The sequence below is a fragment of the Parambassis ranga genome, chromosome 13 (genome assembly GCF_900634625.1).
Source record: "Parambassis ranga chromosome 13, fParRan2.1, whole genome shotgun sequence".
Taxonomy (NCBI): domain Eukaryota; kingdom Metazoa; phylum Chordata; class Actinopteri; family Ambassidae; genus Parambassis; species Parambassis ranga.
The window spans coordinates 16,201,332-16,217,891 of NC_041033.1; the positions used below are offsets into that span (position 1 = coordinate 16,201,332).

Below are 16,560 nucleotides of genomic sequence, written 5' to 3' on the forward strand. Positions count from 1 at the left end.
TTAATCAAAACACAATTTACTCATAATATTTATTTGTTTGTTGTCCTCAAATATTTTACTGATATTTCGTAATTGTTTCTAAACCTACATATGCTTATAATTTGTGGGTTTAGATAAATAGATGCATATGCTAAATTTAAGGCTTTGTGTTTCCTCGACCCATGATCGCTTTCTTTGTGTTTCTCTCTGGTCTGAGCAGAATGATGTAACATTTGGGTCCAAACAGCGCCCCCAAGAGGCCAAAACTTGAGGCCAGGATGGCAAACACCTCCACTGCATCTGCATATTTTCCAGGAGAGTTTACATAAGCAGGAACAAAGGCCACCCACACAGCACAGAAGATCAACATGCTGAAAGTAATGAGCTTGGCCTCATTGAAGTTGTCAGGAAGATTCCTTGCTAAAAATGCCAACAGGAAGCTGAGGATAGCAAGTAAACCAATATAGCCCAGCAATGCAGTAAAACCAATTGTAGACCCAACTACACACTCATAGACTATCTTGTCATTGTGGTATTGGGTGTTTTTATATGGAGCTGGTGAGGCAGAGACAATCCAGGCAGTGCAGATTGCTGCTTGAATGCATGTAAGAGCTAAAACTGTTCCTCTCTGCTGCATAGCACCAAACCACTTGAGATTTGTTCCACCTCCTGGTTTAGAGGCCTTGAACACAGCCAGGACCACCATGGTTTTCACCAGGATGCATGAGACACAAAGCACAAAGCTGATCCCAAATGCTGCATGTCTCAGCTGGCAGGTCCACAGTCTGGGTCGACCAATGAACAGCAGTGAACACAGGAAACAGAGTTTGAGTGACACCAAGAGCAGAAAGCTCAGTTCTGAATTGTTGGCCCGTACCATAGGTGTGCTGCGGTGATAGGTAAAGATTCCAAAGACAACAGCACTGATGAATGTACCCAGTAATGAAGCAGTTGTTAAACAGATTCCCAGTGGCTCATGGTAAGAGAGGAACTCTGTCCCCTTAGGAACACAGTGGTCACGCTGCGGGCTGGACCAGAAGTCCTCTGGACAACTGGTGCAATCCATGGAGTCTGAAAGAAGGGAGTAGATAATAATTACTGGTAGTTTTCTACATGGTCTACATTTTTTTTGTCAACACAACAGGGTGCCAACGGAACTGTGTATTTATCAAAAAGAAAATACTGCATAGTAAAATGTGCATTTTTTACCAACCAGTTTCATTGCTGACCATTCCTTCAGAACAAGGAATGCAATCAAAGCAGCAAACAGGCTGCCCCTTCTTCCTCACCATGCGTGTCCCTGGGGGGCAGCTCTCACTGCACACTGACCTTGGTGGCTATAGGGAAAATTATTGTTATTGTACACTATGTTTTGTGGTTATAGCATGTAATATTAAATTAAACATCAAAATTAACAGATGTAACCTGTTTCAGTTCAAAGTTCCAGAAGATTTTCCCTTCATCGAGTGTGAGTATTTCCCCTCCAGAGGCCGACCTCTTAACATCACCCACTGTCTGCACTTTAATTCTTCCATCAGAGAGCCACTGCCAGTTCATGATGTCATATATTGGTAAAGCATCACCATTCTCATCAAATGACACTTGATCTCCAAATGGTGTGGTGAAGTTGACCTTTTCCAAATAATACATCAGCTACAAATGGGAGAAATTACATCAGTGTGAGTCCATTCCCTTAAATTAAGAGAATGGTCTGTTTAAATGCTTTAGATAAAATCTGAATAAATGTTATAATTGCCATGTAAACAATAGTTTTAACAAAATGAGGAATAGGTTTATGCTAACCAGCTAGTCTTTGTAATGCCCATCTTGTAATACCACTTCCTACCTAAAGAAGCAATAGTAATTCACTATAGGATCAACTCAGCACCAGAACCATCATCAACCAGAACCTGATACAAACAGATATAAAAACAAACATGTGGCAGTGGTATATGATTTTGCTGTGCCCACTTTCATACCATTTTGGTGCTGAGAAACAATAGTAGGTTCTGCATGGAAAGAAGAACAAAAAAAAAGTATTTTCCTGATCAATCCTCAGAGCCAAAAAAAGGTAGACCAAAGATGCACTAAATTTACTTGTTTCTCAAAATAGGAGTGAATACTAAGATCAGAACCCGTGCCAACTATCCTATTCTATATTTGCCCAAAAAAGAAAAAAGACATTCTTTTTGATTGAAAATGAAAGAGTCTTATATGTTGGGGACACACTGTAAACATGTATTTACATAGTTCAAAATGAGGATGCAGTAATGCACATGATCACAGTTTTACTAGAATTATCTGACAAACAAAAAACATTCAGATTGAAGACCTACTTCAACGTACTACAGTTGTTAAAAGGTGTAAGAGTGTAAACTGATATCGCACCTGCCAAGGCTCAAGTGTTTGCAAACTGGCACAGCTGTGCTCACTGAAAGGGCCTCTCCCTGGAACACAGTGCAGCATGTCATCCAGTGCATATGCCAGAGCATACACAGCCTTGTAAATATTGTACTCTGGCCTGAGTTCTGACACATCCAAAAGGTCAGTCTTCACATTCTTTATATCTTCTTGCCCAGTGCACACAGCTCCCTCTGCTTCCACCCAACCTGCTGGAGGTGGTGAAAATCTACACTGAAACGTGTGCTCCCAAAACTGCTTCACCTGCAATGCATAAAAATACCACACAATAACATTTGACATGGTCAAATGTTATATATATATATATATATATTACAAATGATAATAAATTTGCAATGTTAAAGACTCACCATGCTGTTTTTATAATCATCATTGTGATGTTGTTCAGGATTAATTCTTAGCAAAAAGTCCCTGAGCCCTGGGATTTCACCTCGACGGATGGCGATGCCCAGTGTCCCACTGAGGAAAGGCATGAAATCAGGGGTATGGAGTCCATCTACTAATGTCCAGGCTTCACTGGCAATCCACTGCAGGCCTGTCACATTCTGCTTCACCACCTGTGTATTATAACAGGTGGTGAAGAAGAACTACTATTCAGATTGTAGTGAGAGTGTAGTCTATAATTAATAACAGCTAGAGTGATAGTAAAATAACATTTTTAAACAAAATCTTAAAATACATGTGGATTTGTATATAAGTAAGGATTATAGTAAGCTACAGATAAGCTACAGATGTAAATACTGATTATTTTCTCACACCTCCTCCATGAGTTGAATCAGCTGAATCTGATGTGCAAACACAATCACCACGTGAGCTGTGGATTTTTTCATCACGTTCACAATCCTCCTATATTCATTCTGATGATTGGTCCAAGGCAAAATCTCTGAGTAGGCTAGACAACCCCCACCTGACCGTGTCAAATCAGGCGGGAAGGATCTAGAAACATGAAGCCCATAATCATCATCGCTGACCAGGAGACCTGCCCAGGTCCAGCCAAAGTGTTTGAGAATCTGAATCATGGCGTGCACCTGAGTGAACACAGGGTGGAGGCATCAGTGAACAGGCTGGAATTTTACATCAATAGTGTTATCGATAGTGCACAAAACATATTATCTATGCACATTAAACTTTTGGCTTTTTCTACTTCTAATACTACACCTGGAAAGAATCATTTGGTATTGTTCTGAAGAAGGATGGAAACCTCTGTCGATCACTCAGGCAGGAACATGTAGCAAAGTAACTTACCTAAAAAAGATATTCCCACAATTTCTTCCACTTATTTTAACAATTTATGATGAATCAAAATGTCAACATGTACAAAAGAAGCAAAACAAATGAAACTTACAATTGGCAGTTTGAATAACCCCAGCACATTGGAGGTGGCAATTGAAAAAGTGGAGAAGGGATCCCCCACAATCCCAATGACTGGAGGAGTCCCTAAACAGGTCTCCTGAAGAGAAAACTGCTTTTCCTCACCGCTAGCCATGGACAATGCAGCACTGAACCCAATGCCAAGTGTAGCACAGTTGTCATACAAACTGTATCCCACAGTCACATTAGGAATCAGCTTGGAGCTCCTGTTGATTTCATCAATAGTGAAGGCCATTGTCATGGCATGCCTAAACCCTAGAGCATCAAAGCTATCACACAAAACGACATCACCAACAATTGAAGTCATAGTAGTCTGTGCATGCTGTCTGCTGTGAGCCTTACCCCTGGCAGCTGGGCTGATGTGGTTCTGAGGTGAACGCCAGCTCGGGAAAGACAGAACTGTAGTGGACTTCAAACAACCCTCCTAAGACTATGTCACCAGGCTTGTGCATCCCGTTTAGTTGAAACTTTCTTTGCAATTTACAGGACTTAGAAAGTAAAGCAAATTCAGAAAGGCTAGGAGGAATCATGATGAGAGATAAACATACATTCAATAATTTAACACAGAAGACCCCCATAACTACCCTGCTTCTTTCTGAACTGCAAGCATGGGTACTTCGTTTTATATACAGGACTATGTAAACCCCTTGAGCATTCACACCACCCATCAGGGCATGGGCAGCAGCAGAGCATAGGCAGTGTATGTATTTCATAACTGTGACATATCAGCAGCTTTAATATTTGTGTTTATTTGCAAAATAGAATTAAAGCACATTCAGTGTTAATTTGTTTAGGAAATCATGTTTTATACCTCAGACACATACAGGGACAATTTACTATTAATAGTTACACACTAACTCAAAAAAAAAATACCAATGTGTGAGGAGTCCTTTCCTGCTTAACCTTAAGAGGGAGCCAGACGTCTAAGCAAAAGAACCAGAGTATGCTTTTGTCAGGTTAGTGAAGACTTTAAGGTAACACTATGTAACTCTGTAGTAATTTTCTCAAGTTTGCTTGTTGGTCCAAAATTTCTTTATTTGCTATGGCAATAATGTGTGAAAACACATTACAGGAGAGTGTGTGAAAAAGTGTAATTGTCTTTTTTGAGAGATTTTTCTTTGAGTTTGATTAGGTGTCATGCGTGCAGAAATTTGTGTTGTGTTGTACTTAACTAATAATAGAGTTAATAATAACTCTTTGTCTTGTGATAAACCAGAACTCACAAGTAAATATGATTATATTACACGTGTTGTGTCTGAAAGGTAGTAATAATATCTGTATGAACATTTAAAGAAAATCACATTTTGCCTCCTTATTTATTATATTTGACAGCCTTAAAGCACCATGATGACGTTGTTAAGGAGACATCTGGGTTGAATTGCTATATGTTTTCAACTGTGTAATCAGGTATTGACTAAAAGTAAAACACGTTTTTAAGTGATTATTCATCATCATGTTCTTTAATTCGTGTGAAATAATATATTTTTTTCATTAAATGATGAATACATTCAAAATACAGGTTAAATAACTATACTTTTTATTACTTGGTGACTCCTCGACCCATGATCGCTTTCTTTGTGTTTCTCTCTGGTCTCAGCAGAATGATGTAACATTTGGGTCCAAACAGCACTCCCAAGAGGCCAAAACTGGAAGCCAGGATGGCAAATACCTCCACTGCATCTGCATGTTTGCCTGGTGAGCTGATGTAAGCAGGAACAAAGGCCACCCACACAGCACAGAAGATCAACATGCTGAAAGTGATGAGCTTGGCCTCATTGAAGCTGTCTGGAAGATTCCTTGCCAGAAAAGCTATAAGAAAACTGAGGATGGCCAACAAGCCAATGTAGCCCAGTAACACTGCAAAACCAACAGTGGACCCAACTACACACTCATAGACTATCTTGTCATTGTGGTATTGGGTGTTTTTATGTGGTGCTGGAGGGGAAGAAAGAAGCCATGCAGTGCAGATTGCTGCCTGAATTAAAGTTAGGAGCAGAACTGTTCCTCTCTGCTGCGTTGCACCAAACCACTTCAGACTGGCTTCCCCTCCTGGTTTAGAGGCCTTGAACACAGCTAGAACAACTATGGTTTTCACCAGGATGCACGAGACACAAAGCACAAAGCTGATCCCAAATGCTGCATGTCTCAGCTGGCAGGTCCACAGTCTGGGTCGACCGATGAACAGCAGTGAACACAGGAAACAGAGTTTGAGTGACAACAAAAGCTGGAAACTCAGTTCAGAATTATTGGCCCGTACTATAGGTGTGCTGCGGTGATGGATAAAGATCCCTAAAACAACAGCACAGATAAATGTGCCCAGCAATGAGGCAGTTGTCAGGCAGATTCCCAGAGGCTCATGGTAGGAGAGGAACTCTGTCCTCTTAGGAACACAATGGTCATGCTGGGGGCTGGACCAGAAATCTTCTGGACAACTGGTGCACTCCATGGAGTCTGAAAGAAGGAAGAAAGTAGAGAGATCCATATTACCGTATATGATATATACATATATATATGGTATATACTGAGAACAAAATACAAATACTGATACATGAAGACTCACTGGTCTTATTGCTGATTTTTCCCTCAGAACAAGGGATGCAGTCAAAACAGCACTCAGGTTCCCCCTTCTTTCTCACCATTCGGGTGCCTGGAGGACAGCTGTCACTACACACTGACCGCGGTGGCTGCAGGAAGAAGACACTCATCTGTTGTATTACATATTTACTCATTTCTAACGTATATTTTGGGAAGACATGTAAGATAACCTTCTTGGGTTCAAAGTTCCAGAAGATTCTGTCTTCATTTAGTTTGAGTACTTCCCCTCCAGCTGCTGACCTCTTAACATCACCCACATTCTGAACTTTAATTCTTCCATCAGGGAGCCAGTGCCAGTTCATGATGTCATATATTGGTAAAGCATCACCATTTTCATCAAATGACACTTGATCTCCAAACCACGTGGTGAAGTTGACCTTTTGTAAGTAGTGCACAAGCTAACAAAATCCAGAAGAAGAGAAGAGGAAAACCAAAGAGGACAGATTAACAATGGATACATGGCCATTCTCAGTATTTATCATGCTACACCTCTGAACATAAAAGTGCAGTGATAGTAATGTATACTGCTCAAAAATAAAGGGAACACTTAAAGAACACAATGTACTCCAAGTCAATCACACTTCTGTGAAATCAACCTTTCCAGTTAGGAAGCAACACTGATTGTGAATCAATTCCAGCTGCTGTTGTGCAAATAGAACAGACAACAGGTGGAAATGAGAGGCAATTATCAAGACAACCCCTATAAAGGAGAGGTGTCTACAACCCACACAAGTTGCTAAGGTAGTGCAGCTCATTCAAGATGGCACATAAATGCGAGCTGTGGCAAGAAGGTTTGCGGTATCCATCTGCACAGTGTCCAGAGCATGGAGGAGATACCAGTAGACATGCCAGTACAGTAGGAGACGTGGAGGGGGCCGTAGAAGGGCAACAACGTAGCAGCAGGACCGCTACCTCCTCCTTTGTGCAAGGAGGAGCAGGAAGAGCACTGCCAGAGCCCTGCAACATGACCTCCAGCAGGCCACTAATATGCATGTTTCTGCTCAAACTGTCAGAAACAGACTCCATGAGGGTGGTATGAGGGCCTGACGTCCACAAGTGGGGCTTGGGCTTACAGCCCAACACCGTGCAGGGCAATTGGCATTTTCCAGAGAACACCAAGATTGGCAGATTCACAATTGGTGCCCTGTGCTCTTCACAGATGAGAGAAGGTTCACACTGAGCACATGTGACAGATGTGACAGAGTCTGGAGACGCATTGGAGAACATTCTGCTTTGCTTCTGCATGATGAAGGCATTGATGCTATGGACTGGCCTGCCCGTTCCCCAGACCTGAATTCAATCAAGCACATCGGGGACATCATGTCTCGTTCCATCGACCAACGCCACATTGCACCACAGACTGTCCAGAAGTTGACTGATGCTTTAATCCAGGTCTGAGAGGAACCTCAGGAGAACATCCACTGCCTCATCAGGAACATGCCCAGGCATTGTAGGGAGGTCATACAGGCACGTGGAGGCCACACACACTACTGAGCCTCATTTTGACTTGTTTTGAAGAATTTTCGCTCAGGTTGGATCAGCCTGTAATGTGATTTTCCACTTTGATTTTGAGAATTTGGTTCCAAATCCAGACCTGAATTGGTTAATAGTTTTGATTTACATTGATCATTTTTATGTTATTTTGTTCTCAATGTATTCCACTATGTAATGAATAAATATTTTCATTGAATTCATTGAATTCATTGACATCTAGGAGGTGTTATTTTAGTGTTCCCTTTATATTTTTGAGTAGTGTATATAGGCCTAAACATATAATGTTGCTGAAGTAACTTTCGTTCTGCCCTTTGCTGCATTCATTTACTCCTTTTAAATCTAACGGGTATAATGCTATTCTTCAATAAATTATACAGGGCAGGATTTAAACTGGCCATGCAAACAGAGGTGGAGCATAAACTAGTATCACACCTGCCATAGCTCCAGCTTTTGCAAACTGCCACAGCTGTGCCTGTTAAAAGGCCCTCTCCCTGGCTCACACTGCAGCATGTCATCAAGAGCATATGCCAGAGCATACACAGCTTTATAAACATTGTATTCTGGCCTGAGGTCTGAAGTGTCCAAGAACTCTGTCTCCACAGTCTCCAGATCTTCCTGTCCAGTGCACAGTGCTCCTCCACCCTCCATCCAACCTGCTGGAGGTGGAGCAAATCTACACTGAAAGGTGAACTCCCAAAACTGATTCACCTGAAACATTACAAACATGTTATAAATATTGTCAATAGTTTAATATTAAAAGAATAAAAGACACTGAAAGACACTCACAGAGCTATTTCCGAATCTGTTGTCATGGTGTATATTAGGTCGTGTTTGTAACAGGAAGTCCCTGAGGCCTGGGATCTCTCCTCGACGTATGGCGATGCCCAGTGTGCCTCCCAGGTACGGCATGAGGCGAGGAGTCTGAAGAGCAGCTGCTGCTGACCAGGCTTCACTGGCCAACCACTGCAGGCCTGTCACATTCTGCCTCACCACCTGTGCATTAAATTATACAAAATACTCCATGACTTTAAGCAGATCTTTCCTAATTACACTGTTGAAAATACATACAGCATATGTACATGTATGTGTACAAATAGTATGCAGATCTTAATAGTTATATTTAGTTAAAATCAAGCCCAACCTCTTCTATGAGATTAATCATGTGATTGTCAGGTGCGAACGCAATGACAACACGAGCTGTAGATTTCTTCATCACCTCCACAATCCTCCTCTGTTCAGCTGGGTCATAGCCCCAGGGCAAAATCTCTAAGTATGCCAGACAACCAGAACCAGACTGACTCAGGTCATTTTGGAATGATCGAGCAACGTGGAATCCATAATCATCATCACTGATCAGCAGACCAACCCAAGTCCATCCAAAGTGTTTAATAATTTGAATCATAGCACTAACCTGAGTGAACAAAGAGAGCATTAGTGGATAAACAGGCTACACAACGAACCATATCACAGCCTTTTATTTTTGTGGCTTAACAGGTGTTTACCTGGAAAGCATCACTTGGGATCGTCCTAAAGAAAGAAGGAAACTTTTGCCGGTCACTCAGGCAGGAGCACGTGGAAAAATAACTCACCTGTTAAAGACACAGACTGTATGTTCTAAAATATTCTAAACCTTTAGACATCTTCCACCATAACAGTGTTCACAACAAAGTATAATATTAGCTCAACATTATCCAAGAGAACTATTAAAGCAGCAAACTTACCATAGGTACTCTGTACAAGCCTAGGACAGAGGAGATTGCAATAGAGCGGGTGGATGAAGTATCCCCCACAATCCCTATAACTGGAGGGCTTCCTACACAGTTATCATATAATACAATGTGCTTCTCTTGACCACTGGCCATTGACAGGGCTGCACGGAAGGCAACTCCAAGGCTGAAGCAGTTATCATACAGACTGTATCCCAGACTCAGATTAGGCAGCAATTTAGAGTTTCTGTTGATCTCTTCAACAGCAAAGGCCATGGTCTGGGCCCGCTTGAATGCTACAACATCAAAACTGACAGAAATATCATATTTTAGCAAAGAAACAGATAATGTAAAACATTTACATGTTTGTAATCAAGGAATACTAGAAAAATAAAAGAAGTATAAACACACAATATTAAAAAAAACACCTAACATTTTATGAGTACACAACATATTGTCTGATTTAATAAATACATATTTTACTCATGGTAAACATGTTAATGGTTCTCTGAAACACTCACCCATAGCAAGAGGGTTGTTGTGGCTCTGATGTAAAAGATAGATCAGGAAAGACAGAAAAAAAATGGAATTGAAACAATCCACCAAGAACCACATCTCCAGCTTTGTGCATCCCATTTAAATTAAACTGTCCCTGCAACTGACAAGAGGAGGAAGACTGAGACGATGCAGCAGAAGAAAAGCAGAAGTACAACACAAGCAAAAGCAGGTTGATCTGTGACTGCATGACTTTCCCCATGTAACTCCATCTGCTGAGTCCAGTCTGCTTTGTCACCCTCTTTTATCGACTTGCAGTATTGTTTATTCTTGAATGCCACCGATCAGGGCAGAAGAAGAAGAAGTAGGGGCAGGGCCGAGAATCATTTCAGTAAACACAAAGGCAGAATTAATTAACAACAAATAACTTCCCAAACATATTTCTGTTGTGTTGTGTGAGTCCTTGAAGAAGTTGATACTGATGAGTTCATTTAAAATATTTATATATACTGAAAATGTGTTTAAATGTGATGTATTCGACCAAATCTGGTTTCTGTATTCCAAATCCAATGGATCTTTGTATAGTATATGTAAGAATAACTCTTTGTCTTGTGATAAACCAGAAGTCATAAGTAAATGGCTATATTTACTTACCACGCATTGTGTCTGAAATACTTATATAAAGGAGAAACATCTGGATTGAATTGCTATATGTTTTCAACTGTGTAATCAAGCAAAACAGGCATGGAATAACAGTAAAACACATTTTAGGTGATTATTTATATCATATATATCATTTATTCAGATAAAACATTAATAATAATAGATTTTTCCATGAACTGTTAAATAAATTTAAAATACAGGTTAAATTACTATACTTTTTATTACTTGGTGACTCCTCGACCCATGATCGCTTTCTTTGTGTTTCTCTCTGGTCTCAGCAGAATGATGTAACATTTTGGTCCAAACAGCACTCCCAAGAGGCCAAAACTGGAAGCCAGGATAGCAAATACCTCCACTGCATCTGCATGTTTGCCTGGTGAGCTGATGTAAGCAGGAACAAAGGCCACCCACACAGCACAGAAGATCAACATGCTGAAAGTGATGAGCTTGGCCTCATTGAAGCTGTCTGGAAGATTCCTGGCCAGAAAAGCTATAAGAAAACTGAGGATGGCCAACAAGCCGATGTAACTCAGTAACACTGCAAAACCAACAGTTGACCCAACTGCACACTCATAGACTATCTTGTCATTGTGGTATTGGGTGTTTTTATGTGGAGCTGGAGGGGAAGAAAGAAGCCATGCAGTGCAGATTGCTGCCTGAATTAAAGTTAGAAGCAGAACTGTTCCTCTCTGCTGCATAGCGCCAAACCACTTCAGGCTGGCTTCCCCTCCTGGTTTAGAGGCCTTGAACACAGCCAGAACAACTATAGTTTTCACCAGGATGCATGAGACACAAAGCACAAAGCTGATCCCAAATGCTGCATGTCTCAGCTGGCAGGTCCACAGTCTGGGTCGACCGATGAACAGCAGTGAACACAGGAAACAGAGTTTGAGTGACAGCAAAAGCTGGAAACTCAGTTCAGAATTATTGGCCCTTACTATAGGTGTGCTGCGGTGATAGATAAAGATCCCTAAAACAGCAGCACAGATAAATGTGCCTAGCAATGAGGCAGTTGTCAGGCAGATTCCCAGAGGCTCATGGTAGGAGAGGAACTCTGTCCTCTTAGGAACACAGTGGTCAAGCTGGGGGCTTGACCAGAAATCTTCTGGACAACTGGTGCACTCCATGGAGTCTGAAAGAAGGGAGAAAGCAGAGAGATCCATACTATATATACTGAGAACAAAATACAAATACTGAAACATGAAGACTCACTGGTCTTATTACTGATCTTTCCTTTAGAACAAGGGATGCAGTCAAAACAGCACTCAGGTTCCCCCTTCTTTCTCACCATGCGGGTGCCTGGAGGACAGCTGTCACTACACACTGAGCGCGGTGGCTGCAGGAAGAAGGCACTCATCTGTTGTATCGCATATTTACTCATTACTAACATATACTTTTGGAAGACATCTAAGATAACCTTCTTTGGTTCAAAGTTCCAGAAGATTCTGTCTTCATTGAGTTTGAGTACTTCCCCTCCAGCTGCTGACCTCTTAACATCACCCACATTCTGAACTTTAATTCTTCCATCAGGGAGCCAGTGCCAGTTCATGATGTCATATATTGGTAAAGCATCACCATTTTCATCAAATGACACTTGATCTCCAAACGATGTGGTGAAGTTGACCTTTTGTAAGTAGTGCACAAGCTAACCAAATGTAGAAAAAATCCAAAGAGAAAGAAGAATGTAGAAAACAATCAGTGTCCACTGTTAAACAATGAGACAGCACATTGAGTCTATATAACACAATATAGAGACTCTGACAAAACATTATAGCTGTTTTTAATACTGTTGACAATATTTTTAGCAGATTTTTTGTTTTGTTTTTACTAAAAAACAATCACTTAAACTCTGTGCCAGACATTCATTACATGCATTTAAATCCCTCTAATGCTACTGTGAGACATAGAGGACATTCCGTTCTATGAAAACATGGTATTACACCTGCCATGGCTCCAGCTTTTGGAAACTGCCACAGCTGTGCCCGTTAAAAGGCCCTCTCCCTGGCTCACACTGCAGCATGTCATCAAGAGCATATGCCAGAGCATACACAGCTTTATAAACATTGTATTCTGGCCTGAGGTTTGTAGTGTCCAAGAACTCTGTCTCCACAGTCTCCAGATCTTCCTGTCCAGTACACAGTGCTCCCCCACCCTCCACCCAACCTGCTGGAGGTGGAGCAAACCTACACTGAAAGGTGAACTCCCAAAACTGATTCACCTGAAACATCAAAGATGTTATAAATACTGTTATACAGTGTAATACTGTTCATATTAAAAATAAATGACACCAAAACACACTCACTGTGCTATTTCCATATCTGTTGTCATGGTGTATATTAGGTCGTGTTTGTAACAGGAAGTCCCTGAGGCCTGGGATTTCTCCTCGACGTACAGCAATGCCCAGTGTGCCTCCCAGGTATGGCATGAGTTGAGGAGTCTGCAAAACAGCTGCTGTTGTCCAGGCTTCACTGGCCAACCACTGCAGGCCTGTCACATTCTGCTTCACCACCTGTACATTAAATTATACAAAATACACAAATGTATGCCTTTAGATCACAGTTAGGAAAATCCTAATAATTATATAAACTTAAAAGAAAATTGTATTTAAAGCCCAACCTCTTCAATGAGGTTAATAATGTGACTCTGAAGTGCAAACACAATGACTACACGAGCTGTAGATTTCTTCATCACATCCACAATCCTCCTCTGTTCAGCTGGGTCATAGCCCCAGGGCAAAATCTCTAAGTAAGCCAGACAGCCATCTCCAGACTGACTCAGGTCAGATTGGAAAGACTGAGCAGCATGGAGTCCATAATCATCATCACTGATCAGCAGACCAACCCAAGTCCAGCCAAAGTGTTTAATAATTTGAATCATAGCACTAACCTGAGTGAACAAAGAGAGCATTAGTGGATAAACAGGCTACACAATGAACCATATCACAGCCTTTTATTTTTGTGGCTTAACAGATGTTTACCTGGAAAGCATCACTTGGGATCGTCCTAAAGAAAGAAGGAAACTTTTGCCGGTCACTCAGGCAGGAGCACGTGGCAAAATAACTCACCTGTTAAAGACACAGACTGTGTGTTCTAAAATATTCTAAACCTTTAGCTATCTTCCACCATAACAGCGTTCACAACAAACTATGACATTAGCTCAACATTATCCAAGAGAATTTATAAGCAGCAAACTTACCATAGGTACTCTGTACAAGCCTAGGACAGAGGAGATGGCAATAGAGCGGGTGGATGAAGGATCCCCAACAATCCCCATAACTGGAGGGCTTCCTACACAGTTATCATCTAATACAATGTGCTCCACTTGACCACTGGCCATTGACATGGCTGCACGGAACCCAATTCCAAGATTGAGGCAGTTATCATACAGACTGTATCCCAGACTGAGATTAGGCAGCAACTTCGAGTTTCTGTTGATCTCTTCAACAGCAAAAGCCATGGTCCGGACCTGCCTGAATCCTAGAACATCAAAACTAACAGAAATATCATATTTTAGCAAAGAAACAGAATATAATGTAAAACATTTACATGTTGTTACAGATTTTAATCAAGAAATAACAAGATTTAAAGGAAAAGTATGAACACACAATATGCTAAAAAAACTAACATGTCATGAGTACACAACATAATGTCTGATTAATAAAAACATATTTTACTCATGGTAAACATGTTTACTGGTTCTCTGCTAGACTCACCCATGACAAGAGGGCTGCTGTGGCTCTGATGTAAAAGACAGATCAGGGAAGACAGAAAAAAAGTGGATTTGAAACAATCCACCAAGAACCACGTCTCCAGTTTTGTGTATCCCATTTAAATGAAACCGTCCCTGCAACTGACAAGAGGAGGAAAACTGAGGAGATGATGCAGCAGAAGAAAAGCAGAAGTACAACACAAGCAAAAGCAGGTTGCTGTGTGACTGCATGACTTTCCCCATGTAACTCTATCTGCTGAGTCCAGTCTGCTTTGTCACCCTCTTTTATTGACTTGCAGTACTGTTTATTCTTGAATGCCACCTATCAGGGCAGAAAAAGAAGACGCAGGGGCAGGGCCGAGAATAATTTCAGTAAACACAGAGGCAGAATTAATTAACAACAAATAACTTTTCAAACATATTTGTGTTGTCTGAGTTCTTAAAGTTGCTACTGGTGGGTTCATTTTATTATTTACCTATACTGAAAATCTTCTCCAGATCACCGTGGGTTATTAGATACCGTATTTTCCGGATTATAAGTCGCGCCAGCCAAGAAATGCAAAATTAAGAAGAAAAAAGTTGTACGTTTTAAGACGCATTTTTGGGTAAAACTTTATTTTACAAAGTCCGAGACCGCGAACAGACATATCACCTTGAAGGCAAGTTATAATAATAACAATAGAATAGAGAACAACAGGCTGAATAGGTGTACGCTAATGTAACACAATGATGGTTATTCAGCTACATGAAGTAAAAACAACAATAAACAACTCACTAGGTGTCAGGTATGTTAACATAACATATATATTTTATTTTATAAGTTGCACCTGAAGTCGTAAACCCAGCCAAAGGATGAAAAAGGTGTGACTTATGGTACAGGTAGTATATGCATTTCTGTTTAAATTTGATGTGTTTGTGTGGTGGACGCATGAGCACCCTCTTTTGGCCTCCTGGTTGTTGTGTTTTTCTTTGTTTTCCCTTTGCTTTTTCTTTCAGGTGCTCTGTTTGGGCTGCAGCTTCCTCTGGGCGGAGTACTGGGCTGATTGGTCTTACCTGTTTCTCATCTACATTAAGTTCCCCGCCTATTTAAGGACCTCACTTACCTGCCTTCCTCGTCAGTTCTTCAGCTCACGTCGTGGTAATCAGATCGATCTCCTTCCTGAACCTTTTATACTCCAACCGCTCGTACTTATCCTTTTTTCCTTCTGCCTCCTAGGAGCCTCAGCCTTGGTCCCGTCCAATCTCCCGCTGCAGTCTCCAGAGCGCCTTTAAGGATTCCCACCATCGTGGAATTTTTTGTTTTCCTCAGACTTTCGCCCTTGTGGTTGTTTTTCGTTTACTCCAGAGAGACCGTTTCACCCTAGTGGTTGTTTTTTGTTCTGTAAATAAACCCGAACACCTTTGAGACCAGCATTTGGATCCTGAGTTTATTGTTTCATAACAGTTTGACCTAATCTGTTTTCTCTATTCTAAACCCAAGAGGATCTTGTGATACTAAAGAATAACATCTTGTGTGTATAAAACAAGAAGTCATTTCTCATAAATGTTATATTTATGATATGAAGGTGGTCAAAAGATTATTTATGCTAGGATTGAAAGTAAATCACATGCTGCCTCCTTATTTATTAAATTTTAAATCCTTAGCACCATATTGTAATTTCAGTGGAAACATCAACTTTGAAACGAAGCTAAAAATGTTTGACATTGAATCCATATTTATTCAAATGTATTGCATTGAAATTTCATTGAGTCTACATTGAAACAATGTTATAATTAATGAACCATTTCAGCACTTTGCAACCTTTGTCTTTTTTTAGTATGCTTCAGTTGCACGGGGAGCAATTCCACATTGTCTGCCAATGACATTACTGCCATATGTCTGAATAGCAGTGATGTCACAGGTAAACAAGTTTGAAGGAACATATGTAGAAATACAGAACACCAAAGAAAGTGTTGTGATTACTTTTGGCTTGGATAGTGCATACTGAAATGGTCTATGAACAACAACAGGCTGCTCTATGAAGCAGCCTGCTCTATGAACAACAACAGGCTATAGTTATTTTAATAAACTTGAATCAGAGTGTTTGCACCTTCTTCTTCACATTCAACAATTTTGCCTGAAACTGCA

The 16,560-nt window shown here is 40.8% G+C and overlaps 3 protein-coding genes across 5 annotated transcripts; all 3 read right to left on the reverse strand.

Annotated features, from left to right (window-relative positions):
- Positions 1-136: 136 nt before the first annotated feature.
- LOC114444506 (extracellular calcium-sensing receptor-like) lies at positions 137-4,277 on the reverse strand. The gene is made up of 9 exons (XM_028419122.1): positions 4,114-4,277; positions 3,746-4,040; positions 3,559-3,645; positions 3,159-3,428; positions 2,751-2,957; positions 2,368-2,643; positions 1,405-1,632; positions 1,193-1,316; positions 137-1,050 (listed from the first exon to the last, which is right to left on the reverse strand). The coding sequence occupies exons 1-9, from the start codon at positions 4,221-4,223 to the stop codon at positions 137-139; spliced, it is 2,511 nt and encodes an 836-aa protein (XP_028274923.1). The 5' UTR covers positions 4,224-4,277.
- A 1,034-nt stretch (positions 4,278-5,311) lies between these two features.
- On the reverse strand, positions 5,312-10,212 carry LOC114444422 (extracellular calcium-sensing receptor-like). The gene is made up of 9 exons (XM_028418952.1): positions 10,088-10,212; positions 9,582-9,876; positions 9,363-9,449; positions 9,002-9,271; positions 8,647-8,853; positions 8,293-8,568; positions 6,537-6,764; positions 6,332-6,455; positions 5,312-6,222 (listed from the first exon to the last, which is right to left on the reverse strand). The coding sequence occupies exons 1-9, from the start codon at positions 10,195-10,197 to the stop codon at positions 5,312-5,314; spliced, it is 2,508 nt and encodes an 835-aa protein (XP_028274753.1). The 5' UTR covers positions 10,198-10,212.
- Positions 10,213-10,833: 621 nt separating this feature from the next.
- Positions 10,834-14,687, reverse strand: LOC114444421 (extracellular calcium-sensing receptor-like). 3 transcript variants are annotated; one of them, XM_028418949.1, is made up of 9 exons: positions 14,437-14,687; positions 13,920-14,214; positions 13,702-13,788; positions 13,341-13,610; positions 13,027-13,233; positions 12,667-12,942; positions 12,142-12,369; positions 11,937-12,060; positions 10,834-11,856 (listed from the first exon to the last, which is right to left on the reverse strand). In XM_028418949.1, the coding sequence occupies exons 1-9, from the start codon at positions 14,673-14,675 to the stop codon at positions 10,946-10,948; spliced, it is 2,637 nt and encodes an 878-aa protein (XP_028274750.1). In that variant the 5' UTR covers positions 14,676-14,687; the 3' UTR covers positions 10,834-10,945. The 3 variants fall into 3 exon arrangements, with proteins under 3 accessions (XP_028274750.1, XP_028274751.1, XP_028274752.1); XM_028418950.1 differs by lacking the exon at positions 13,341-13,610; XM_028418951.1 differs by lacking the exons at positions 13,341-13,610; positions 13,702-13,788.
- Between the last annotated feature and the right edge of the window lie 1,873 nt (positions 14,688-16,560).

Bases quoted from the DNA above. Each gene is read 5' to 3' on its own strand.
- LOC114444421 (XM_028418949.1), bottom strand. From the start codon at position 14,675: ATGGGGAAAGTCATGCAGTCACACAGCAACCTGCTTTTGCTTGTGTTG. The intron at 14,215-14,436 runs GTGAGTCTAGCA...TATTTCTGTTAG, and splicing joins CAGCAGCCCTCTTGTCATGG to TTTTGATGTTCTAGGATTCA. The intron at 12,061-12,141 runs GTTATCTTAGAT...TTCTTCCTGCAG, and splicing joins GGAACTTTGAACCAAAGAAG to CCACCGCGCTCAGTGTGTAG.
- LOC114444422 (XM_028418952.1), bottom strand. From the start codon at position 10,197: ATGCACAAAGCTGGAGATGTGGTTCTTGGTGGATTGTTTCAATTCCAT. The intron at 9,877-10,087 runs GTGAGTGTTTCA...TATTTCTGTCAG, and splicing joins CAACAACCCTCTTGCTATGG to TTTTGATGTTGTAGCATTCA. The intron at 6,223-6,331 runs GTGAGTCTTCAT...TCCTTCTTTCAG, and splicing joins AAAAATCAGCAATAAGACCA to ACTCCATGGAGTGCACCAGT.
- LOC114444506 (XM_028419122.1), bottom strand. From the start codon at position 4,223: ATGCACAAGCCTGGTGACATAGTCTTAGGAGGGTTGTTTGAAGTCCAC. The intron at 4,041-4,113 runs GTAAGGCTCACA...TTTGTGTGATAG, and splicing joins CATCAGCCCAGCTGCCAGGG to CTTTGATGCTCTAGGGTTTA. The intron at 2,644-2,750 runs GTGAGTCTTTAA...TATGCATTGCAG, and splicing joins ATGATTATAAAAACAGCATG to GTGAAGCAGTTTTGGGAGCA.